General features: G+C 50.6%; 1 protein-coding gene across 13 annotated transcripts; it reads right to left on the reverse strand.

Annotated features, from left to right (window-relative positions):
- Positions 1 to 976: 976 nt before the first annotated feature.
- On the reverse strand, positions 977 to 24,471 carry WDR13 (WD repeat domain 13). Of its 13 annotated transcripts, none has more exons than XM_082718084.1 (12): positions 24,261 to 24,435; positions 23,833 to 23,912; positions 22,912 to 23,528; positions 21,972 to 22,081; positions 21,731 to 21,861; positions 20,875 to 21,182; positions 19,804 to 19,984; positions 19,566 to 19,707; positions 18,067 to 18,185; positions 17,560 to 17,740; positions 1,751 to 1,808; positions 977 to 1,438 (listed from the first exon to the last, which is right to left on the reverse strand). In XM_082718084.1, exons 3-12 carry the CDS (start codon positions 22,915 to 22,917, stop codon positions 1,418 to 1,420), a joined length of 1,257 nt encoding a protein of 418 aa, XP_082574210.1. In that variant the 5' UTR covers positions 22,918 to 23,528; positions 23,833 to 23,912; positions 24,261 to 24,435; the 3' UTR covers positions 977 to 1,417. The 13 variants fall into 13 exon arrangements, with proteins under 13 accessions (XP_082574210.1, XP_082574213.1, XP_082574217.1 ...); XM_082718087.1 differs by having other exon boundaries at positions 22,912 to 23,152; positions 24,261 to 24,411; XM_082718091.1 differs by having other exon boundaries at positions 22,912 to 23,118; positions 24,261 to 24,383.
- Between the last annotated feature and the right edge of the window lie 262 nt (positions 24,472 to 24,733).

The following is a 24,733-nucleotide window of genomic DNA, read 5'->3' on the forward strand; positions in this document are numbered from 1 at the left end:
GCCCTCAGGGGATCTGGTCTTAGCCTTCCAGCTGAAACCGCAGATAAAGAGGAGCAGAGGTAAGCCATTACTGCTGATGGGCTGCTCTTCTGACCGGACCCGCAGCATACAACCAGGAAGTTCAGATGTAGTTTGACTTTGGACAAGGCTAGATCCACGGGCTCGAAATCCCTGCATTCCTCAGCTTTGCCTTCTCTATGTTGTCTCCATTTTTCATCTCCTTCTGGGGTTCCCTGGCAACCTCAGGTTCTCCCTACCGAGTGATCCATGTGCCAGCGTGTATTATTAGTATTTCATTCTTTTTAAAAAATATATTTTATTTATTTATTTGACAGAGATCACAGATAGGCACAGAGACAGGCATAGAGAGAGAGAGGGGGAAGCAGGCTCCCTGCTGAACAGAGAGCCCAATGTGGGGCTCAATCCCAGGACCCTGAGATCATGACCTGAGCCGAAGGCAGAGGCTTAACCCACTGAGCCACCCAAGCACCCGCATTATTACTTCATTCTTATTTACGGCTGAATACTATTCCACCACAGGGACAGACCACCTCTCGCTTATTCACTCATTTGTTGAAGTGTCTCCTTAAATTCTGTACTCTATGGGTGCCTGGCCGGCTCAGTTGGTGAAGCTTGTGATGCTGATCTCAGGGTTGTGAGTTCGAACTCCACAATGGGGGTAGAGATTACTTAAAAACAAAATCTCAAAAAAATAAGAATAAAAAAATAATTCTGCACTCCAGACATGTTGTTTGCCTCATCCTAGCCCTGGGAGGTGATTGTTGGAAGCAGTGATGTCTAAAACCCTCCAATCCTTGGCTCAGGGATCCCAGCTCCTAACATCTCATGGCCCTGACTTATTCACTAAGCTGGTTAAGAACTCTGCTGCATCTTCAAGCATGTCTTTGGAAAGCAACCTCTGTACAAAAATGTAAACAAACACTTATCCAGATTAGCTGGAAGGAAAACAAGAATAAACTCTTTGCAAGCTTTAATTATAACTTAAATATAGTCTCTTAATGCAGTTTCATATTTCTAAATATATCCAATAACTCACAGTGAATAACAACTATTCAATAGCTCTTTGGTGGTGGGGGCTAAGAATGATACAACAGTTTTTAGCACAACATTTATATAAATGGTAACAGTTGACAAACTTATTTTTTAATTTTATTTAAAGATCTTACTTATTGGAGAGAGAGAGAGAGGATGAAAGGGGAGAGGGTCAGGGGGAGAAGCAGACTCCCTGCTGCGCAGGGAGCCCAACGTGGGATTTGATCCCAGAACCCTGAGATCATGCCCTGAGCTGAAGGTGGTGGCGTAACCAGCTGAGCCACCCAGGCGCCCAATAGTTAACAGACATAAACATGAAGATCTTTCCTTGTGAGAAGGGCCAATATAATTCCTCCTGTTTCCTCTACTTCATCCCACCTGTGAACTGGAGACGTAATTTACAGAGTGTTATCGAACATTTTTAACCAATAACATTTGTCCCAGCTACCTTTTGCTGTGGAACAACTCACCCCCCGCCAACACTTAGTGACTTAAAACGACAACAATTTATTATCATCCACATTTTCCAAGGCCTGGAGTCCAGGACTGTCTTAGCTGGGTGGTTCCCCCTCCAGCTCTCTCTCGAGGTTTCAGCCAGAATGGTGGCTCGGGGTCTCACTGAAAGGCTCGTTTGCCCAGGGGGATCTGCTTTCAAGTTTATTCCCTTGACTGTTGGCGGGTATCCTCAGTTCCTTACCACGGGCCTCTCCATACGGATTCTTGATATGTCCTTGCAATAAGGTGTCTGTCTTCCCCTAGAGCAGGTGACAAGGGGGAGAAAGAGAGAGAGTGAGCACAATAGAGCCTGCGGGAACAACGGATGCCTTTTATGAGCTACTGATAGAAGCTACCCGCTGTCACCGAACCAAAGTCTGTTCATGAGAAATGAGACACTGAGTCTGGCCCACTCTCCAGGGAAGGGGGATTAAGTAATGTCACTTGAGTGGAAGAATATTAAAGAATTCCTGCATGCGTTCCAAAACTACCTCTCTAATAGAGAACACGTTAACGTTAATAGTTTCCTAAAGCAGGATGATATGGAGTTTTTGTATTTGACATGTAAATTTGACATGCCTCCCAGGCAGGGCAAGGAGGACCCCTGCTCTGGTCCCTGAGCCGCAGGGTGCCCCCTGCTTTGAATGCCTTCCTCAAAGTGGTCTAAAACCCCCTCTGGTGGCTGGGACTGGCCGGAGCCAGGAGCACCATTTGAATGAGGTGGCCCAGGTCTGGACCAGGACCCCTGCGGACCCTGATCCCCATTTCTCTTTATTGGAGATGCTCTTCCCCTTGACCTTAGGTATGGGGGCAGACAGATGCCCTGATTGAACTTTGGTTCTTTTTTTTTTTTAAGACTTTATTTTTTCATTTGGGGGGGGGTACAAGCAGGGGTGGGGTGGAGGGAGAGGGAGAAACCGACTCCCCACAGAGCTGGGAACCTGAAGCGCAGCTCGATCTCAGGACCCTGGGGATCATGACCTGAGCGGAAGGCAGCCACTTCACCAACTGAACCACCCAGGCGCCCGAGGAATGGACATTCTTGGTACAAACAGGACTACGCTTCTCATTGCCATGGGCCCCTTGCCTCTCTGCCCCACCAGTGGTGGGAGTGTGGAAGGCAGAGGTCCAACTGAAGTTGCTGTAGATTTCATTCTAGGAATGCAGTGATTATTGTTTAAAGAATTCAAGAGAAGACATGGTTAGAAGATGTGTGTTTTTATATTTTTGCCATAAAATTCCAAACAGTAAATGTAACATGACTAGAAAATGCAGGACTGTCTACGTTTTCCTGCGTACTGGACAGAAGACTTGCTTTTGCGGTCCCTGTTGACAAAGCACGGGGACCCCTCCTGTAGGAGTCGTCTCTGGAAGCCAGTATTTATGGGCAGCCCAGTGGATAATGCAATGTCACGAGGAGGATGTGACCAGTGTCAAATAAACGGTGTAGGGACCTGACGAGGTAAAAATATCTAGGTTTTTCCAGTACAGACAAGTTCTAAAGAGCCGTGGTACTGTGTGATAATAGGAAACACAGATTGGTCTCTGCTCCTTGTTCCCGACACAGAGCCCCTGAAACCTTTGTAATTTCCTAAGTGATAAGAGCACTAGGAGCACCTTTTATCCCATTGAGGTGACTCTGGGGGGGCTCCTGGATGGTTCCAGAGTGGAGGCTGGTCACCAGAAAGGCCAAAGCATCATCAGAAGCTTTTCCAACGGGGCGCTTGGGTGGCTCAGTGGGTTAAAGTCTCTGCCTTCAGGTCATGGTCTTGATCTCAGGGTCCTGGGATCGAGCCCCGCATCTGGCTCTCTGCTCAGCAGGGAGCCTGCTTCCCCATCTCTCTCTCTGCCTGCTTCTCTGCCTACTTGTGATCTCTTTCTCTCTCTGTCAAATAAATAAATAAATAAAAATTTTTTTTAAAAAAGAAGCTTTTCCAGCCTCATCTCTCCTGTTCTCTAGAGAGGGGAGAGGGGCTGGAAATGGAGTTAATGACGGACCATGCGCGTGTGAGGAAGCCTCCATCAAAATCCCAATAGCGTGGGGTTCAGAGGGATTCCAAGTTGGTGAACACAGCCACACCAAGAGGGTGATGCACCCCAAATCCCCAGGAAATTCTAGAAGCTCCTTTGCTTGGGACCCTCCCAGACAGGCTTCCATGTATCTCTTCATCTGGCTGTTTATCTGTATCCTTTATCGTGTTCTGTAATAAACTGGTAAATGTTAAGTCAGTGTTCCCCTGAGTTCTGTGAACTGCTCTAGCAAGTTAATAAAAAACCGAGGAAGGTGTGGTGGGAACCTCTGAGTTAGAGCCAAATCTGACTGCAATTGTGGGTAATCTGGAGACCTGCCACTTGTGACTGGCATCTTAAGTTATTGTAGGGAGGATGGTCTTGTGGGATTGAGCCCTTAGCCTGGGGAAGTGAGCCAGAATTGAGTTAAATGGTAGGACACCCAGCTGGGGTCACAGAGGACTGCCTGGTGTGGGGAAGAGAACCCTCCCACGCCTGCTGTCTGCAACGTTGAGTACTCTAGGTGAGTCATAAAAATGACATTTGCGGAAAGCAAATGCAGAAAGAGGTGAAAAACTGGCTTCTTCTCTACATAGAAGTGAAAAACTGGTTGCTTTTCCTTTTTAGGCACATTTGGCAGTAAAGGACATGAGGAGTTTGTTCCTGCACCAGAACAGGAAGACGTAGAGCCTGGACACTGAGGGTTTTTCAGGTGTTTTGGGCGGACAAGAAACAAATACCTAAGTGCCTCTTCCCTATTTTGTTCTAAATCTTCCTCAATAAATCACACTTCCGCATACGGACCCATGACTTTGATGAGGGAGCAGGAGGCTGGCTGAGGACAAAGCAAAAGCTGGCGCCTTGCACCCCCTCTTCACCCTTTCCCCTCCATAAGTGTAGCATCCCTCAGGCAGCCCTGACTGCCAAGAACAATAAGCAAATAGTTAACTTGCAGAGCTCACAATCCTGCTAGACAGGAGTCTCCCTTGGCTTACAAATATTCTAAATCTCACTAACAAAGACGATTGATAGCAGGATTGTGACACCCCACCAAAAAGTCTCCCAAAGATCTTAATGTTAATGGCTGGTCTAAAGACAACATTGATCCAGCAGCAAGGGCAAGGCCTCCGGCAGGCCTGGAACATCCTGGCACCTTGTAGGCCCTCTTTAGCATATGAAAACTCCACTGAAACCTCCCTTCCCCTCACCTTCCCCTAACAGCAGGGTACATAACCTGCCATCCCCCACAACCCGGGGCAGCAGCTCTTCCTGCCCACGGGTCCTGTCCCCGTGCTTTAATAAACCACCATTTTGCACCAAAGATGTCTCAAGAATTCTTTCTTGGTCATCGGCTCCGGACCTCAGCCCACCAAACCTCACCTAGGTTCTAGAACTTCATCAACTTTATAATGCATTTCTTCTTCCCATTGTACAGACAGATCCTGCAAACACATATTTGTCTGGGGTCTCACATACCTTAGGGGCAATGTGGCAGGCAGTTTCAAAGATGGTCCCCAAAGATCCCAGCTTCCTGGTGTTCCTGCCTTTGTGTGATTCCCCCCTCCCCCAACCCCGTCCCTGTGAGTGTGGCCTGAATTACCTGATTGGTTTCTAACAAAGAGAAAATGGCAGAAATGATGGGATAGCATCGCTGCCGTTAGTTTATAAAAAAAGACTGCAGCAGTTAGGTGAACGCTCTCCCTTGGTTGTTTGCTTTCTTTCTTTCTCTCTCCCGTTCCCTCCTCCAAATCGAGCCCAGCCAATATGTCAAGAAGTCCAGGCTCTCCTATTGGAAAAGCTACATGAGAAAGAGAGTTCTGGAGGAAGGGAGGGTGCGGGGGAGAGAAACGAGGTACACCCCGGGCCAGCAGCTAACATCCACGCCAGCCAGTCACACAAGAGGCGCCTCTCAGAAATGAATCCCCCGCCCCAGACCCGGTCAAGTCTTCAGTTTTTCCTCATCTTCCATTAAATGGAGGAGGACTAGCTTGTTTGATCCGTGAACCTGTCTCCATTTAGGAAAAAAACAAACCCAACTAAAACAAAATGCCTACTTGTATTACACCAACCATTGATAATCAGAGAAAGCGTGATTATTTTTATGAAATCAAACCATTAAGCGAGTCTCATTTGCCCAAGATTTACCTTCGTTGGGGAATTTTGATTTGTACTAGTGCATCTCTATCTCTACAGGCCGATCAGAACAGAGGTCCTTTGATTTAAAGGACATCGCAGAATAATTTTTTTTTTCCTCCTTCTAGTAACCCGAGGGTTTCCTGTGGTTGGGTAATTGGGTAGTGCCTGTCTTTTTTACTCAGCTGAGCCTGGGGATGGAATGTGACCATCAGTGATTTCTCCCATTGACTAAGCACCTGAAGATGGACCTAGGGTTGTCAAGATCTAATAGGATCCTTCCACATGGTACCTGTGGCCTCATATTCACCACAAGGGACAACAATCAAGGCTGCAAAAGTATCCGTCCTTGGGCCCAGCGCTGGGAAAACGGGTAGACCACGTGTCCACTTCCTCGATTTCCCTCCATTACCTGCTAAACCTAATTTAGATGCCTATTCCATTTTTTTAATGTCTGGTGTGAACACTGCTGTGCTTGTCCCAGCCCTGTGAAGGAGTTGGCAAGGATCCTGTTGGCTGTCTTCTGTTCCTTTAGTTAAAGGCTTGTTCTCTGTTATGCAGACTACAGAAATTCGTGACTGTTATGTTTTCAACTGAGCATGCCCCTGATGTATAAAAAGGGTCCTTTTAGTGTGTTTACTGCTTTTTCCCTCGATTTTATCTTGAATGTATATCGCAACTACTTTTTTCTCATTTTTGTATTTATCATTGAAAAAATCTTTCTGAATCATTCATCTAAATCTAAATAAGATTTAGATCTTATTTAACTTTTTATTTTTATTTTTATTTTTTTTTAAATTTTATTTATTTATTTGAAAGACGGAGATCACAAGTAGGCAGAGAGGCAGGCAGAGAGAGAGAGAGAGGGAAGCAGGCTTCCTGCGGAGCAGGGAGCCCGATGCGGGGCTCAATCCCAGGACCCTGAGATCATGACCCGAGCCAAAGGCAGCAGCCCAAACCACTGAGCCACCCAGGCGCCCCTTATTTAACTTTTTAAATTTCTTAAAAGATTTTATTTATTTATGTGTCGGGGGGAGAGAGAATGAGCACAAGCAGAGGGAGCAGCAGAGGAAGAGGGAGAAGCAGTTCTCTGCTGAGCCAGGAGCCCGATGTGGGACTCGATCCCAGGACCCTGGGATCATGACCTGAGCCTAAGGCAGACACTTAACTGACTGAGCCACCCAGGTGCCCCCCCCCCCAAATTTTAAACTTTTTAGAAGAAGCAAATATGCCTAACGGGGGCTTGAGCTCACGACCCCAAGATCAAGAGTTGCACGTTCCACCAGCTGAGCTGGCCAGGTGCCCTGTTTTCAGCACTTTTCATGCTTCCTTGGTATTTCCTTAGTGGTCTACTTTTTGTTATAGAATCGTTTTTTTCAAGTGATTTGGAAGTTCTATCTCTTGTTTTTTTTTTTTTTAAGGGTTTTATTTATTTATTTGACAGAGGGAGAGAGATCACAAATAGTCAGAGAGGCAGGTGTGGGGGGGGGAGCAGGCTCCCTGCTGAGCAGAGAGCTTGATGTGGGGCTTGATCCCAGGACCCTGAGACCATGACCTGAGTTGAAGGCAGAGGCTTTAACCCACTGAGCCACCCAGGCGCCCCTCTATCTCCTGTTTTTAATTTAGCTTACAAGTACCTGTGTTTATAAAAACTTATTGGAATCTACGTTTATCTAATTATCAGCAGCAGAAATGAAAGGCTATCTGTCTATTCATTCCTTCTCTCCTTTGTCAGTGGGGTGTGAAACTCCTGGGGTCACACAGGAGTCTGGACACTCTGAGAGTCCCCTGGACTGGGGTGTCAGCCCACTTGAGATAACACAGGCTGGGATGTGGACTCCCACTGAGTCCTGCAGCATGCAGTCTGGAAACATGGGCGTCAGACAGACTGGGTATACACACACTCCTGGTGTCACACAGGCCATACTGTGAGCGTTTCTGGGGTTACATAGACCGGGGGGTTAACACTTTTCAGGTCACAGAAACTGGAATGTGGACACTTCTGGATATAAACATATTGGGGGATGGACCTCCCAGGGTCACACAGACCGGAGTGTGGACACCTGTGGGTCACACAGACTGGGTTGTGGAGATTCCCTGGCTCACACCAAGTCAGGAAGGGATCATGAGGGTGTCGATATCCCAGTCCGTGCCTCCACTAGAGTCCCCATTTATTATTATTGTTTTTTTTAAAGGTTTTATTTATTTGTTTGGGAGAAGGCGAGTGAGAGAGAGAAGTTGCATACATGCATGAGCAGGGGGAAGGGAGGGGCAGAGGGAGACACAGATTCTCTGCTGAGCAGGGAGCCCAATGTGGGACTTGACACCAGGACCCCAGGATCATGACCTGAACCAAAGGCAGATGCTTAATGACTGAGCCACCCCGGGACCCCAAGTCCCCATTTATTTTTGTGAACACTTAAGCCCACATCATAACCTCTTGTCCCATTATATCTGGCCGTAGGCTGTATTTCACCAGTAGTGACCACTCTGAAGTCCTTATAAGTTTAGTAGGTGTTCCTCTTCTCTGCTATATATGAGTTCAGCCCAGAAGGCTACCATTGCCAGGATGTTTACCATGAGCTGGGTTTGAAATCTCACCAAAAGGGCACAGATGTTGAAAGACTTAATTTAGTGACAGTCCAAGTTTAAGGTCAGAAAATGGGGCATGGATGATGGACTAGTTAACATGTGTCAGGGTCAGCGCTCTAAAACAACAGAGTATTGATGGCGAAGTTATTAACAAAAGCCCTTGTCTGAGCTCAGGCCAAGGGAGCATTAATAATAGTCCTAGCCTTACCAGTGAAAGGCAACACCACCCGAGGGGAATTGACAGTGGACAAATTAACAGGGATGTGGTTCAAAGTCAGGTAAGAGGGAGCATTGATGGTAGAAGAGTGAGTACACAGGGTTCAATAACAGATCAGAAGGTCACTGATGGTGGGATAAAGAGACCCAGGTTTGAGGTCAAGGTAGGAGGGGCCGGGATTTTTAATTAGTTTGCAATTAATCAACAGTTCGAACAGAACAGTTTGAGTATTGAGGCTGCGAGATATTGATGTTAGAACAGTTGGCAAATGCTTGAACTCTGACTAGAGAAACATTCAGGGTGTAATGCTTAACAGAAGCCCTGTTTTAGGGTCAGACCAGAGAGATAGGGATGGGAACAATTGAATACATCTATGGGTTTGAGTTTAGTCCAAAGGGGAATAGATTCTAAAATATTTAGCAGCAGCCTGGGTGGCTCAGTCATTAAGTGTCTGCCTTTGGCTTGGTTCATGATCCTGGGGTACTGGGATTGAGCCCCACATCGGGCTCCCTGCTCAGTGGGGAGTCTGCTTCTCCCTCTCCCTCTGCCTGCCGCTCCCCTTGCTTGTGCTCTCCTACTCTCTGTCAAATGAATAAATAAAATCTTTTTAAAAATTTTAAAAAAGGAAAATATTTAGCAGAGCCTGGGGTTGGAGTTCAGGTTCAAAGGGCACTGGTGTTGGAAGAGAACTGCACAAGCTCAATGACAGACCCGCAGGGAATCGGTAACACAGTAGTTACCAAAGGATCAGGTCTGAGGTCTAACCAGAGGGGAGTTGAGGGTGGTAAATTGAACGAAGGACTGAGTTCAGGGCAAGGTCTGGAATGGAGGGATTTGGGCATCATTAAATAGCTGTGTTGGATAATTTTAGACTAGTAGATATTTGAATATAGAAGAGTAAATGAGTCCTGGTTGAGAATCAGACAGACAACAGAACAAGGACAGTGGGAGAGCTTTGATTAGGGACCAGGATGACATTGAAGATAGAACGACAATAAAAGAGATCCCGGCATGAGGCACCTGGATGGCTCAGTGGGTTAAGCCTCTGCCTTCAGCTCAGGTCAGGATCTCAGGGTCCTGGGATTGAGCCCTGCATCGGGCCTTCTGCTCAGCAGGGAGCCTGCTTCCCTCTCTCTCTCTCTGTCTACTTGTGATCTCTCTGTCAAATAAATAAATAAAATCTTTTTAAAAAGAGAGAGATAGGGACGCCTGGGTGGCTCAGTTGGTTAAGCAGCTGCCTTCGGCTCGGGTCATGATCCCAGCGTCCTGGGATCGAGTCCCACATCGGGCTCCTTGCTCGGCAGGGAGCCTGCTTCTCCCTCTGCCTCTGCCTGCCATTCTGTCTGCTTGTGCTCACTCTCTCCCCCTCTCTCTCTCTGATAAATAAATAAAAAAATTTTAAAAAAAAAAGAGAGAGATAGATAAATCCTGGCTTGAGAACATATGAGGAGGACATTGATGTCGTAGTGGTTAGCATCGGACCAGGTCTGAGGTCAGACCAGTGGACCATTGTGGCTTAAGGGTTAAAATGGCCTACATTCCAAGTCAGTTGAGCAAGGACTGCAGGTTGAATAGTTAAAAGGAAGTGCAGGGGCCACCAGTGTGGCGTTTTTGGATGAAGAGTTAACAGAGATCTGGGTTTGAGATTGGAGGGGTCTTTTGGGTAGAATATGAAAGGAAAGCTCAGGTTCAAGGTCATGCAAGAGGAGCAGTGATGGTAGGATATTTAATAGAGACCCTTGTTTTGAAGGTAGACCAGAAAGGGCACTAATGATAGAATCGTTAAGAGAGAAGGTGACACCAGAGAGATGGGCAGTTTGAAACCAGATTGGGCAGCCTTGATGTTGAGGGTTGATGACGATGGAACAGTTTATATATAGAGGTCTGTGTTTGAGGTCAGGGCAGATGGGCACCAGTAATGGAACAGCTACTAAAAGCTCTGGGGTTTAGTTGGTTGAGAAGCCTGTCATGTTGGATTAGTTGAGAGACACCCATGTGAGAATTTATAGATTTTTTAATTTTTTAAAAAAGATTGTATTTATTGGGAGCCTGGGTGGCTCAGTGGGTTAAACTTCTGCCTTTGGCTCAGGTCGTGATTTTGGGGTCCTGGGATCGAGTCCCACATTGGGCTCTCTACTCAGCGGGGAGCCTGCTCCCTCCTCTCTCTCTGCCTGCCTCTTTGCCTATTTGTGATCTCTCTGTCAAATAAATAAATAAATAAATTCTTTTTAAAAAAGATTTTATTTATTTATTTGACAGAGAGAACAAGTAGACAGAGAGGCAGGCAGAGAGAGAGGGAAGCAGGCTCCCCGTTGATCAGAGAGCCGGATGCTGAGCTCAATCCCAGGACCCTGGGATTATGACCTGAGCTGAAGGCAGAGGCTTTAACCCACTGAGCCACCCAGGCACCCCCCATGTGAGAATTTAAATCAAAGGAGGTCTTGGGTCACCTGAATGGCCTAGTGGGCTCAGTCAGTACAGCATGCAACTCTTGATCTCAGGGTTCTAAGTTCGAGTCCCATGTTGGGTATAAAGATTACGTTAAAAAAAATAAAATAAAATAAAATCTTTGGACACCTGGGGGCCTCAGTTGGTTAAGTATCCTGAGGTCACGATCCCACAGTCCTGGGACTGAGCTCCACATCAGGCTCTTTGCTCAGTGGGGAGCCTGCCTCTCCCTGTGCCTGCCACTCCTCCTGGGTTCTCTCTCTCTCTGACAAATAAGTAAAATCTTTAAAAAAATAAAAAATAAAATCTTAAAAAAGGAGGTCTTGATGGAGTAGAAGCTAATAGAGTCTGGATTTTTAAAAAATATTTTAATTTTTATTTGTCGGGTGGGGAGAGGTAGGCAGAGGGAGAAGCAGAATCCCCACTGAGCAGGGAGCCCGATGTGGGACTTGATCCTGGGACCGTGAGATCATGATCTGAGGTGAAGGCAGACTCTTAACCCACTGAGCCATGCAGGGATCCCCAGAGTCTGGATCTGAGGTCGGACCAGAGATGCCTTGATGGTTCTAGAGTTCCAAAAGGCCCAGTTAAAGCAAAAAGCCAGTGATGGTGGGTATTAATTAGAGGCAGATTCAGTTGGACCAAAGAGTAGTCAGCAGAATTTCCATTCCAAATAAGACCAGAGGGATATTGATGTTGGAATAGTTGAAAAAAGCTCAGGTTCAATGTCACAGAAGAAGGGAAGTGATAGAATAGTTAACATACATGATTTCTGAGGTCTGCCTAGAGGGCAACTGATGCTACAAGTGTTACCAGTGTCCTAGGTTCAAGGTCAGATCGAAGGAGCAATTATAGGAAAATAGTAATTAGAGGCCAGGGTTTGAGGTAAGATCATAGGGGTACAGAATGGTACAGTTTCTTGAAGTCAAGTGAGAGGAGCAGTGAGTGTGGGAAAGCCCATGGAGGCTCAGGTTTCAGACCTGAGGTGCAGTGATATTCAGTTAACTGAAGCCTGGATTCAAGGACAAAGAATTATTATTATTATTTTTAAAGACCTTATTTATTTATTTGACAGAGAGACAGATCACAAGTAGACAGAGAGGCAGGCAAAGAGAGGGGAGAAGCAGGCTCCGTGCTGAGCAGAGAGCCCGATGTGGGGCTCAATCCCAGGACTCTGGGATCATGACCCGAGCTGAAGGCAGAGGCTTTAACCCACTGAGCCACCCAGGCGCCCTGGACAAAGAATTATTGATGGTGGAATTATAAATAGAGTCTCAGAGTTCAGATCTCTGTAGCACTGATGGGGGAAGAGTTAAAAAGACTCAAGTTCAAAGGAAAACCAGGGATGCTTGGGTGACTGAGTTGATTAAGTGTCTGCCTTTGGCTCAGGTTGTGATCCCAGGGCCCTAGGATTGAGCCCTCTCTGGGCTCTCTGCTCAGCGGGCAACCTGCTTCTCCCCCTGCCTGTGCTCTCTCTGACAAATAAATAAATAAAATCTTTAAAAAAAAAAACACAAAACAAAACCTAAAAAACAGAGGCCCAGGACCGATGGTGGCAAAGTTATAAGTGTCTGCGTTTGGGGTCCTACCAGAGAGGCACTGGTGAAGGAAACATTAAGAGATGCCCAGATTTGAGGTTAGACAAGAGACAGTGACAGTAGACCAGTTAGTTACAGAGGACTGGCCTGACGTTTGGACCACACAGGCATCAATGGTAAAATAACTGGGGCACCTGGGTAGTTCAGTTGGTTAAGCATCTGCCTTCGGGGTCCTGGGATTGAGCCTTGCATCAGGCTCCTTGCTTAGCTGGGAGTCTGCTTCTCCTTCTCTCTGTCCCCTCTGCATGCCCTGCTTCTGCATGCTCTGTCAAATGAATAAATAAAATCTTTAAAATAAATAGACAGGGACGCCTGGGTGGCTCAGTTGGTTAGACGACTGCCTTCGGCTCAGGTCATGATCCTGGAGTCCCGGGATCGAGTCCCGCATCGGGCTCCCAGCTCCACGGGGAGTCTGCTTCTCTCTCTGACCTTCTCCTCGTTCATGCTCTCTCTCACTATCTCTCTCTCAAGTAAATAAATAAAATCTTTAAAAATAAAAAATAAAAAATAAATAAATTAAATAAATAGACAAATAATGGCAAAATAATTAATGGAGGCCCAGATTCAACGTCAGGACTGAGGGTCCTCATGGTTGGAACGCTTGCTGAAGCAAAGGGGCACTGATCACAAATGAACAGAATCTGAAATTCAAAGTCAGATCAGAAGACAAGAGCTGGTGGGACATTTACAGAGGCCCTGGTTTGAGATTTGGCCAGCGGGACATTGATGAGGTAGTAATTAACAGGGGCTCTGCTTCAAGCTCAGACTACCAAGGCTATCGTGAAATAAACACATGGGTTCAAAGTCAAAGACTAGAATGGCATTGATGGTGGAATGGTTAAGAGTTCCAGATCTGATGTCACACTGGAGGCACAGTGATGATGAACAAGTTAACAGAGGCCTAAATTTGACAAATGAGATGATTTTTTTGGGGGCGCCTGGGTGGCTCAGTGGGTTAAGCCGCTGCCTTCGGCTCAGGTCCTGATCTCAGGGTCCTGGGATAGAGCCCCGCATTGGGCTCTCTGCTCAGCAGGGAGCCTGCTTCCCTTCCTCTCTCTCTGCCTGCCTCTCTGCCTCCTTGTGATATCTGCCTGTCAAATAAATAAATAAAATCTTTAAAAAAAAAGATGATTTTTTTAAGTTGTTTGCTCATTACTTATTTCCTTGTAGGTTGTTAGTCAAGAAAAGTAATCACAAAAATGATTTTAGGGGCACCTGGGTGGCTCAATGGGATAAGACGCTGCCTTGGGCTCAGGTCATGATCTCGGGGTCCCGGGATGGAGTCCCGCATCGGGCTCTCTGCTCAGCAGGGAGCCTGCTTCCTCCTCTCTCTCTCTCTGCCTGCCTCTCTGCCTACTTGTGATCTCTCTCTGTCAAATAAATAAAATCTTTTTTTAAAAAAAAAGATTTTTAAATTAGAATGTCAGGGGCGCCTGGGTGGCTCAGTGGGTTGAAGCCTCTGCCTTCGGCCCGGGTCATGATCCCAGTGTCCCAGTGTCCCACATCAGACTCTCTGCTTAGCAGGGAGCCTGCTTCCTCCTCTCTCTCTGCCTGCCTCTCTACCTACTTGTAATCTCTGTCAAATAAATAAATAAAATCTTTAAAAAAAATAATAAAGTTGGGCGCCTGGGTGGCTCAGTGGGTTAAGCCGCTGCCTTCGGCTCAGGTCATGATCTCAGGGTCCTGGGATCGAGTCCCGCATCGGGCTCTCTGCTCAGCAGGGAGCCTGCTTCCTTCTCTCTCTCTCTGCCTGCCTCTCCATCTACTTGTGATTTCTCTCTGTCAAATAAATAAATAAATAAATCTTTAAAAAAAAAATAATAAAGTAGAATGTCAGGGGCGCCTGGGTGGCTCAGTAGGTTAAGCATTTGCCTTCGGCTCGGGTCATGATCCCAGTGTCCTGGTATCGAGTCCCACATCGAGCTCCCTGCTCATTGGAGAGCCTGTTTCTCCCTCTCCCTCGGCCTGATGCTCTGCCTACTTGTGTTCTCTATCTCTGTGTCCAAAAAAAAAAAAAAAAAAAAAAAAGGTAGAATGTCAGGATGAGGTGCCTGGGTGACTCAGTTGGTTAAGCGACTGCCTTCGGCTCAGGTCATGATCTCAGGGTCCTGGGATCAAGCCCCGCATCACACTCCCTGCTCAGTGGGGAGCCTGCTTCTCCCTCTCCCTCTGCTGTTCTGCCTGCTTGTGCTCTCTTACTCTCTCTGTCAAATAAATAAATACAATCTCTAAGAACTAGTAAGTAAATAAAGTAGAACGTCAGTCATATGTGACTTCTGATCTCAGGGTCATGAGTTCAAGCCCCACATTGGCCACAAGGGTTTAAAGAATAAAAATAAAATAAATAAAATAAAGCAGAATGGCAACTCTGCCACCTCAAAGCTTCACAGGAAAGAAACCCCCCAAATCATGTATAACAATATCCGTGATTAGCCATCTTGAATTTCGATTCAATAAATAACATGAAGAATGTGAAGAAAGTAAGAAGGTGCTTGGGCGCCTGGGTGGCTCAGTTGGTTAAGCAACTGCCTTCGGCTCAGGTCATGATCTTGGAGTCCCGGGATCGAGTCCTGCATCAGGCTCCCAACTCCATGGGGAGTCTGCTTCTCCCTCTGACCTCAGCTCTCATGCTCTCTCTCACACTCTCCCTCTCAAATAAATAGATCTTAAAAAAAAAATAGAAGAAGGTGCTAGAGAAAAATGAGGTTTCCCCAAGTGATCTTGGCCGTCCACTGACCTTGGTTGAAATGGAGTGCCTTTTTGGTGTTGCACAGTGTGCAGAAAGAGTTAACACAGCAGGCCTGAACTTCTCTCCTGGGAAAGGCCTGCTTCAAGGATGGCCTTTGGCTGGCACCTGGAAACTTTAGTGTCCTTCAATAGGGTTCTCACCACTCTCTAAATGATGAGGGACTCACTGTGCCTCAACTGTTCATACGCACACTCTGGTTTATGCTGAACACCTGCTTTTCTTCTAGGACAGTCTGGAGTTGGGTATGTGCCAGGCAGGGACCCCCCCGTGTGACCACCCCCAGAAGCAACCCTGGGCACTCAACCTCTAAGAATGAGTTTCTCTGGTTGTCAGGTAGGGGGGAATTAAGCACATCCTGAGTCCACTGGGAGAGGACCCTTGTGAGCTCATGCCTGGTGTGCCCTGGAGTTCACCCCGGGGCACCATTTCCCTTTGCCAATTGTGCTCTGTGTCTTTTTACGGAAAGAAATAAAAGGTGTGTATGCAACCATAGGCTGGGACCAAGAGTTCTCCCAGCAGATCTTGAGTCTGGGTGGTCTGGGGGACCTCTGACGCCTACAGACGCATGAACTGCGTCATGAACATTCAGCTCACTGATGTCCCTACCTCCTCACCATTTACCATAAGGTCAAGGTGGAAGCACCACGTAGAAATGCTTCCGCCTGCAAGTTAACCACACTGTTATTAACAGTGGCTTCAACAAACCAGGGACTTCTTCCCCTCCAACAAGACTGCTAGTGTTAGTTCGGTAGCTCGATAATGTTGGGTGGGGTTGCAGTGCCTGTGGCTCTGTGGATGGACCCTGCGGTCTCAAGACTGTAGGCGCAGCTCCTACTGATGCATCTAGATATGGCAGCCTATGCAGCCGGAGGGAAGGGAGCAGCTGAAGCAAGAAGCCTCCTCGGCATCTCTGGCAACTTTGACATTTCCTGGTGACTGAGGTCATTGACAAGGCCTTTTGGTTCTTTTGCCCCCTGTTAATATCCTAAGCTTTCTCTCCTCACTTGGAGGTCTCCTCAAACGTGAACATCACTTTACAGACTCTGAGCTGTTCTGGGCCTTGAATTTGGGCCTGGGGTGGGCATGGAAGGAACTACGGGTGGTCTGGGGTTCCTCTGGGGATGGAAAGAGAATCCCCATTCCCTCTCCCCATCAGCAGGAACCACCAGCTCAGGCTTAGGGTCCATGGCTGCTTCTGCATAGGGTTTGTACTCCGCGTCCTCAACTCATCTGGTCCCTGTTTGTGGGGAAGAGCCTTGGGGAGGGGGAAGGGGAGCTGGAAGGCCTTACCCTCCTGAGGAGCCAGTAGAGCCCTGCAGACTAACATCATGAAATTCCTGTGGTAGAAGCCAATATTCCCCACCTCAGCTCCCCCACTTGCGTCCCCATCACTGCTCACCTCAACTCCTGTGGGGTTTTGTGACTAGTCCCCCTGCTTCTACCCCTGCACCCCCCCTCCAAGTCTGTTCTTTTCATAGTACCTGGAGGGGTCCTCTTCCAACCAAATGGGATCACGTCCCTCCTCTGCTCATTCGGGTGACTCACCTCTCACTCAGAAAAAGCCCAAGTCCTCACTGTGGCCACAGAGCTCTCCAGGATCAGGCCTGTCTGACTTCATCTCCTACCATACTCTGGTCCAGCCACACCTGCCTCTTCAGTGAGCCTTCTGGCACACTCCAGCCTCAGTGCCTTTGCACTCACTGCCTTTCCTCTCTCCCCCACCCCACAGCTCTCTCTCACTTCATTCGGGTCTTTGTTTCAATTTCACTACCAGGAATGTCGTTGTCTCTCATCACAGCACCCAAAACAGTACAATCTTCTGCTCCTTTGCCCTTATGTCCTGCCCTCCCAGCACAGGCCATGATATATTTTTGCCTACCAACCACCTGCCATTGAATACGAGCCCCACGAAGGCAGGCACTTCTGTCCGTTGAGGTCACAGCTCTACCGCCCCTCAGTGCCTAGAACGGCTCTGGTGCCCAGCAGGTGCTCAATCATGTCTGTCCAATGCCAGACTGAGCCAAACACTTACAGAGGGGCCTGTGACGGGGAGGCATTCAATGACCGGTTGCTAAGTGAGGAAATTGATGCCTGAAGGTGCGAGCAAGGGAGCAAACCCTGTGCCAGCTTGGGTGCTAGAGCCACCCCCCACCCCCCACCCCAGCAGACCTGGGAGCCAGCCACAGGCACAACCACAGGAACTTTATTTACAAACACAAGGCTGGAGTGGGAGATGGGTGGGCAGGTGACCCGGCAGGACCTACTTCTGCTCCCGCCTCCAGACGATGACCATGCCGCTGGCGTCGCTGGAAGCCAGCAGACTCTCATCACAGTTGAAGCTCACGTCCAGCACGGGGGCGCTGTGGCCCTGAAGCTTGTTGACGGCAGCCTTGGCGGCCCGCTCCACATCGAAGAAGTGCACACACATGTCCTCACTGCCGGTCACTGCCCAGGGTAGGGGGAGGGGGAGTGTTGGGAGTTGGTGGCAGAGGCAGCAGGGTGCCCTGGGAGGGACAGTCCCTGGACCTGGGTCACCTGGCTGTTTTAGTCCCATGTCCAGAGTGTGAGGTCTCTGAGCTGTTGGGGGTTGGAGGGGGTAGACTATGTCTCATGTTGTGAGGTTCCTGGACTCTTGGGGGTCTTTGTTCAACACGGGAGGCTGCTGGGGTGAGAGCTCTCAAGGCCCATAAAGTCCGGGCACCAGAGGGCCGTGGTGTCCATCCCTGCCCCGCTCTAAGCCACCCAGACACCCCGAACTCTGCGGGACTTACCCACGCAGGCCCCCTGGCGGAAGGACATGAGGGGGCAGAAGATGCTGCGCACAGGGTGCGAGCTCTGCTCAATGGGGAAGCTTCTCTTCAGCTGCAGCGTCCCCTCGTTGTCCACCACCCTGAGGGAAGGATGGCAGTGGGTCAGGGCGTCGCCTCAGCTCTGGCCGGCAGTGAACGGGGGGGGGGGGTGAGGGGGTGGGGGGCAATGGTTTGTGTCCCCACCCCCAGGCCCGAGTTCTTTCCAAGGCTCACGAGGTCTGGTTTTGAGGCGACTGCGTAAACCTATCAAGCAGGGCTGGCACGTGCGTTCTTGAGGGTCTGGAAGCTACCTGGGAAGCTACCTGGCAGTGGAAATGGGGAGTCTAGGCAGCGCGGTTCGCTGGTTTCTCTTTCTAAGAGACCTTGGTGGTTAAGATGGGCACAAGGAGGGGACAGGGCCGACCAAACTGGACACCCCCCGTGCCGCGGGAAACGAAGGGGCCATTCCAAAGAATGGATGAGCCAAAGGCACTGCAGGGTTCCAGAAGCATCCTCTGGTGAGGAGCGCAAGATGTGGGAGAGGATGGAGGAGGAGCCTGCTTCCATGAAAAGACCCTCCCTCTGAAAAGTGGGGAATGGGGGCACACACACGCCTCGGATTACAAGGGGAGAACCAAACAGGAAGGTGCACACAGAGTCATTGGCCGAGGTGGCAGAAGAGGGAGGAAGGAAGGGAGAGGATGGGGGGGAAGAGCCCTGCATTTGGGAGTATGCCTAAATTAAGAATTACACATACGACTATGTGCATGTGTGAATTTCTTTTTTTAAAAAAAAAAAGCAGAAAAACAAAAGAGTACAAAAGGAAACATCTTGCGGGCGGTGCCCTTCAGGCCTGGCTGGACATTGCTGGGGGAGCTTTTCAGTACACCAACGCGTCCAGTTCCGCCGCAGGGCTTCTGAAATCACTGGCCTGGAGTGGGGCCTGGCCATGATTCTGTGAAGCCCTCCAGGTCATTCTGGCGTGCAGCCCAGGCTGAGAACTGCGTTTGGGTAATGTGTCACAGGTGAGCAGGGATAGTAAATTCCTCCACTCAAAAACACCAAAAAGGAAAAAGAGAAAAAAAAGTGAAGGAACGGAGGGAGGGAAAGAGGAAGGAAGAAAGGAAGGAAGAAAAGGCCACTGCTCTGAGAGGGCTCTAGTCTATTTTATGCCTCAGGTGGCTCATCTGTGAAATGGGCACGATCACAGGCCCCTCCTCACAGCGTTGTTCTGAGGATTAAGTGGAGTGCTAGGTATGAGGCGTTCCCCAGGGCCTGGTGGCAGCCCTCGCTCCGTCGGCACCAGCTACTTCTGCCACCACTCTTCCCACTGACAGCCGGCATCATCATCAGGAGACCTGACTTCCCTGCTCACTCAAATTAACCTGATGGAGGAGACAGGCTCTCAGGCCCTAGCCACGCCAGTCTGATGGTGGCAGCAGGCCCCGCCTCTCCCGGCGGCCTGGAAGGGGAGTACCCACCTGTAGAGCAGCAGCTTGTTGAGGCAAGCGTTGATGAGCAGCGAAGGGTCCCGGGCCTCGCGGCTGACCCAGGAGCGCGCAGAGATGCTGGTCACGGGGCTCCCCTCATGCACCACCAGTCGCTTGGCTTTGGTCAGCTTCCCTGGAACGACAGCGGGAGAGGGGGCACAAGTAAGAGGCTGTGTGCTGGGATGGCGGCAGCCCGAATACCCCAGATGCAGGCCTGGGGCTGGCCTACCTGTGGCCATGTCGAAGAGGAAGGAGAAAACACTGCCACGGTCATCGCCTGCCCAGAGCAGCCGGCCAGGGGCATCGAAGGACAGAGCGAGGACCCGGCCTGTCAGCTTGCTGGAGCCCCCCTTCACTTTCTTGCCCGTGGAGATGTTCATGACGTGCACGTTGTGCTTGGCATTCCCCACCTGCGGGGGAGACCAAGCACACCACACACTGCACTCAGCCCGTCCCTCCTTGGGTCTGACCACGACAGAGCTGCTGTCGATGGAACTGGCTGGTTCCTACTGGAATCTAACCCTGGGGCGGCTGCAGCGGGAAGACTGGGAGGTGACCGAGGTTTGTGATCCTTCAGAGCCAGAGCCAGCCCCTCTGGCTCTGAAGTAGCTGGTGCTGACGGAGCGAGGGCTGCCACCAGGCCCTGGGGAATGCCTCATACCTAGCACTCTAACCATCTTGCCATCTAACCAGGATGGGCAGCTGCCCCTTAGCATGCCCCCCAACCCTGTGAATGGCAAACCACAGGGCCATCCCAGGCTGGTAAGGACAGCCGGTCTGCCTCCTGACTGGTCCTCACCAGAGACTTGACCACACTGGGGCCAGAGCTGCAGCTGAAGGAACCCCAGAATGCAACAGGCTCACTCAGCAGGTCCCCTCTCTGCCACTTGGGGCCTGGCCAGATTTTCACTTCCTTTCCCCGCCCTTTGACTCTCAGTCCTGGGGTCAGACCGCAGTGGAGCTGTGCCACTGGGAGGAGCCGACTAGCCATCCTGCCCCCCAACCAGTGGCCCCCGTGGCTGGAGAATAGCAGCCCTGCTGTTGATGGAACCGAAGGGGTACCAGAGCCGGGACTCTGGCTCCTGACTGGTCCCCCCTGGTGTCTGTCACAGCAAGCCAACCCAATGTCAAGCACAGTGGCCCAGTTCTGACCTATTTCCCTCTGAGTCCGACCGCATGGACAACTGTGATGAGGGACTGGAGGGGAACCCCCCTCCCCCCACACCCATACTGACTCCCCGGGACGGCTCTCCAGGCCCGGCTGCCCCACCCTTGATGAGCGGGCACCCTGAAGCCTGACCACTGTAAGGTTGTTGTTGACCGGCTGGAAGGTGCAGCAGAGCAGTTCGGCGCCGTCGGGATCAGGAATCTCCCGGATGCAGCGGCCGTCCTCAGAGGCCCAGATGCGCATGGTAGCGTCAAGTGAGGTGGACACGAGGATGTCATTGGAGAGGGACCAGGCGAAGTCGGAGACACCACGGGTGTGGCCCCGCAGCACACGGAGCACTGTGGGTGGGGCGGGCACCAGCTGGCACAGGGAGATGCTGCCGTCCAGGGAGCAGCAGGCCAAGCGGTGCCGGTCGTCATTGGCAAAGCGCACCCTTGGGACTGCAATGCCAAGAAGCCACTGGTGGGACACGGCACACTCGCCAGGCGCTTTCATTTATAAAAGGCTCTGCTGTGTGCACTGGGGGCTGAAACCCACTGAGCTGAGCATGGGGGCTTCTGCAAAAGGCTTTCCTTGGCTGAGAATGGGAGTGGGAACCCTAGAAGGCCCTCTGCCAAAAGCTCCCTACACTTTAGCCAGTGTTTTACAGTTACCAACATCTCGGCGGTTTGCAAAGCCTGCGCTGCCTATTGTGAGGGGATTTCTCTGTAGCCAAGGCTCTAAACTCTTCCAAGCAACTCATGACCCAGAAGCCTTCTGCAAAGTCCTCTTTTGAGCTGCCGGGCCCTTTTACGATAGCCCAAGTACTTGAGATCTTGCGGGCCCCTTTACTTTGCAGAGGGCTTGTGGGCTTGGGGAGAGGTTTAGGGATGGCAACCCCTCCTTCGGAGGTGGGCCGGAGACTCTGAGTTCCAAAAGGGGGTGCACTGAGTAGCTATCCCAGTTTGGGAAAATGAGTGGTGAGGGGACCCGCTACCTGCTGGCTTACCTGCCTCATCCACGTGCTGGTCGAAAACATGGTACATGCCTGCAAAGGCGTAGTTCTCACTCAGTGATGTGTCCCCAGCCATGGCACGACTTGCTTCTGCTGCTGATGTGGGTACCACACTGCCAGGGGGCCTGGACCCCAACAGGAGTTGGGAGGGTTAACATGAAGTAGGTGCTAGCATTCAGGCCCTATGGTCCCTCTCCCTCTTACAGGCCCCAGCTCATAACTGCCCCTTGCATACCTGTCCTCATAGACGGCACGGTTCATCTGTGCCTGCAGCTGGTAGGAGCCTCGGCTGACGGAACGGCGGTGCCCACGGGCCCCTAGGGCCCGAGGATCATCCTCAAAGTCCTGTAAACGGAAGGTCAGGGTGGGCACATCTTGAAGATGGTCCTCAAGAATGTGTGAGGTCTGGAGTCTTCAAAATATACCCAGAACCAGATCCCTTCTCACCCTACCCACCACCATGACCACTGCCTCTACTACCGGGGTGGCCTCGGTACTAGCTCCCCACTGAGTGGATACTCAATAAATATTCTGTGAGGAAAGAATGGACACTTTCCCCCTGAAAACCACTCAGAGCCAGCTCTTGCTTCATTCCAGCCTCAGCTCAACTGTCACCTCCTCGGAGAGGGCTTTCCTGATCATCCCCATCAGAAGAAGCTCCCCTCTGTTCCCCACAGGAGTCTCATTTTACCCCCAAGCCTGCTTTACTTTTCCATCTTAGGAAGCCATGTTAATTATTGATTTATCTGGCTTCGCATATCTCTTGACCCATTTATCTTGTTTATTGCCTATTTATCAATGTGTTCATCTTGTCTGTTGCCCATTTATTGAGTTATCACGTTATCTTTTTCAAAAAAGATTTTATTTATTTATTTGTCAGAGAGAGAGAGAGCACACAAGCAGGCAGAGGCGGAGAGAGAAGCAGGCTCCCCACCGAGCAAGAAGCCCGATGTGAGACTCCATCCCAGGACCCTGGGGTCATGACCTGAGCCGAAGGCAGCGGCTTAACCAACTGAGCTCCCCAAGCATCCCACCTTATTATCTCTTTCTGCCCTTTGCTTCTCCTAAGAGCCTGGCACAGTGTCTTGCACAGAGCAGGTGCCCGACAAGTGTGCTGAGAGAATGCATATGGACAGGGGCGGTGTGCATGGCAGGCAGTGTGGGGAGGAGCTCACCTCCATGCGGTCTAGGGTAGTTCTGCTGCTGCGAACGATGCTGTTGCTATAGGCACGGGCACTGCCTGGCTCGGAGAGGGGCCCGTATCGCTGGCCCAGCAGCTGCCCACGCAGCCTCAGGTACTGCCGACGCAGCGCTGGGGGGTGCCCAGCCTTGGCATTCTCCCGCAGCAGCTGGCTGCGCCGTCGGATGTACTGTGTCCGAAACTGTGGAAACGTTGGTGTGCGGTACGCGTTGTACCTATGATGGCAGGAGGCAGGACGGGCAGCAGGCACAGGATAGAGGGAATCAATCAGCCCAGGGGACAGGGAAAGAGAGTGAGGTGTGTGGCAGCGAGGGGTCAGGAGGACAAGTGATCAGCAGTGGTGATGGGGGTCCCTCTGGTGCTGTGATGAAAGTGGATCTACAGTAATAAAAGGCATGGCGATGAGGTCACTGTGCTGACAATGGAGGCCGTCTGCAGCTTTGCTGGAGTTGGTATGGGGTGACTGAGTCAGTGTAGACAATAGCAGGCGTCAGGGTGACATGGTGATGGGGGGTCAGTGTGGGCAATGGTGGAAATCAGAATGGGATGGTGATGGGGTCAGAGTGGGGAAGTGATGATGGTAAGAGAAGGCTGCGGGGGGGGGGGGCAATGGTGGGGAATAGGATGTCACCAGCCTGAGCTCCATCATCCCCTTCCAAAGGCTCTGACAGCACAGCCTCTTTGCGCATGCCCAGATCTGGCTGCGTTTTCCCCGCATGCTCTTTTCGACCCTCTTGTCAGCCCTACACGCCCCCACACCCTGCTACTGCGCATGCTCACCTCCGGCATGCCCACGCAGCCGCATAAAACCAGTTCTCCGCCCAGCCTTACTTATCGCCATTGCGCATGCACCACAGTAACTTCCGCTCCCATGGGCTTCGACCCCACGCCTCACCTCGCGTCTACTGCTAAGACCTGCTGCCACACCGCGGCCATTCCCCGGCCTCCTCTTCTGGCGTGTCCGCCCGCGGGAGCCTGCAGGACAAAGGGCCTGGAATGTCAAAGTTTCAAGTGAAGGGAATTAATTCCGCCCCTTCTGTCAGACGATCTTTGCCGTAGACACCAAGTCCCTCGACGCCGGGACGTCGCGAAATACCACCCGGCAGCTAGCATGGTCATCACCCCAGCCCTGCCCTGCTTTGCCCTTCCCGGGCAGTTCCCGGAAGACTCACAACAGCGATTCAGATCTGATCCCGCCCCTCCCCGGTCACCATAGTGACGCCCCTCCTCCTGTCTAGCAATCCTTCTTGGCATTCCCCATCCCCCGCCGCCCTCCGCCTTCCCTTCTCAGGTTCAAGAGCAGAGCCGGGGATCAGAGACCACCTCCGGAGCTGCCTCCGGCTCTTGAGGCCCCCGGGGCGGCCCTGAGACCAGTGTCGCCTTTTCCTTCTGTCTCTCGGCTCCCTCTCTCAGGCTCCAGCAAGATGGCCGCCTACTGCCAGGAAGAGCTGCCAAGCCCAGAGCGAATGGATAGGAATCTTTCCCAGGGCGTGGGAGAACCACGCAAGCGCGCTTTGGGACAGTAGCTTCCGGTACTAGATGGAGGCTCCACCCCTTAAGTTCTACCCACCCACCCCCAATCCCTAATGGCACTTTTTGTATACACAAGAATAACGTCCAGGGGCCAGAGAGACGGTAGAGTATGCGAATCACTCCCCCCAAATTAGAAGTACTACTTTCTTTTGAAACCGTGGAATAAACAGCACAATCTTGGCTAAGCACCATTTGAAGCATGGTAGGGACCCCCATCACTACTGCTGATCACTTGTTATACCATCAAAAGTAATCACACACGC

This window comes from Mustela nivalis (genome assembly GCF_964662115.1).
Source record: "Mustela nivalis genome assembly, chromosome: X".
In the NCBI taxonomy this organism is placed as follows: Eukaryota; Metazoa; Chordata; class Mammalia; order Carnivora; family Mustelidae; genus Mustela; species Mustela nivalis.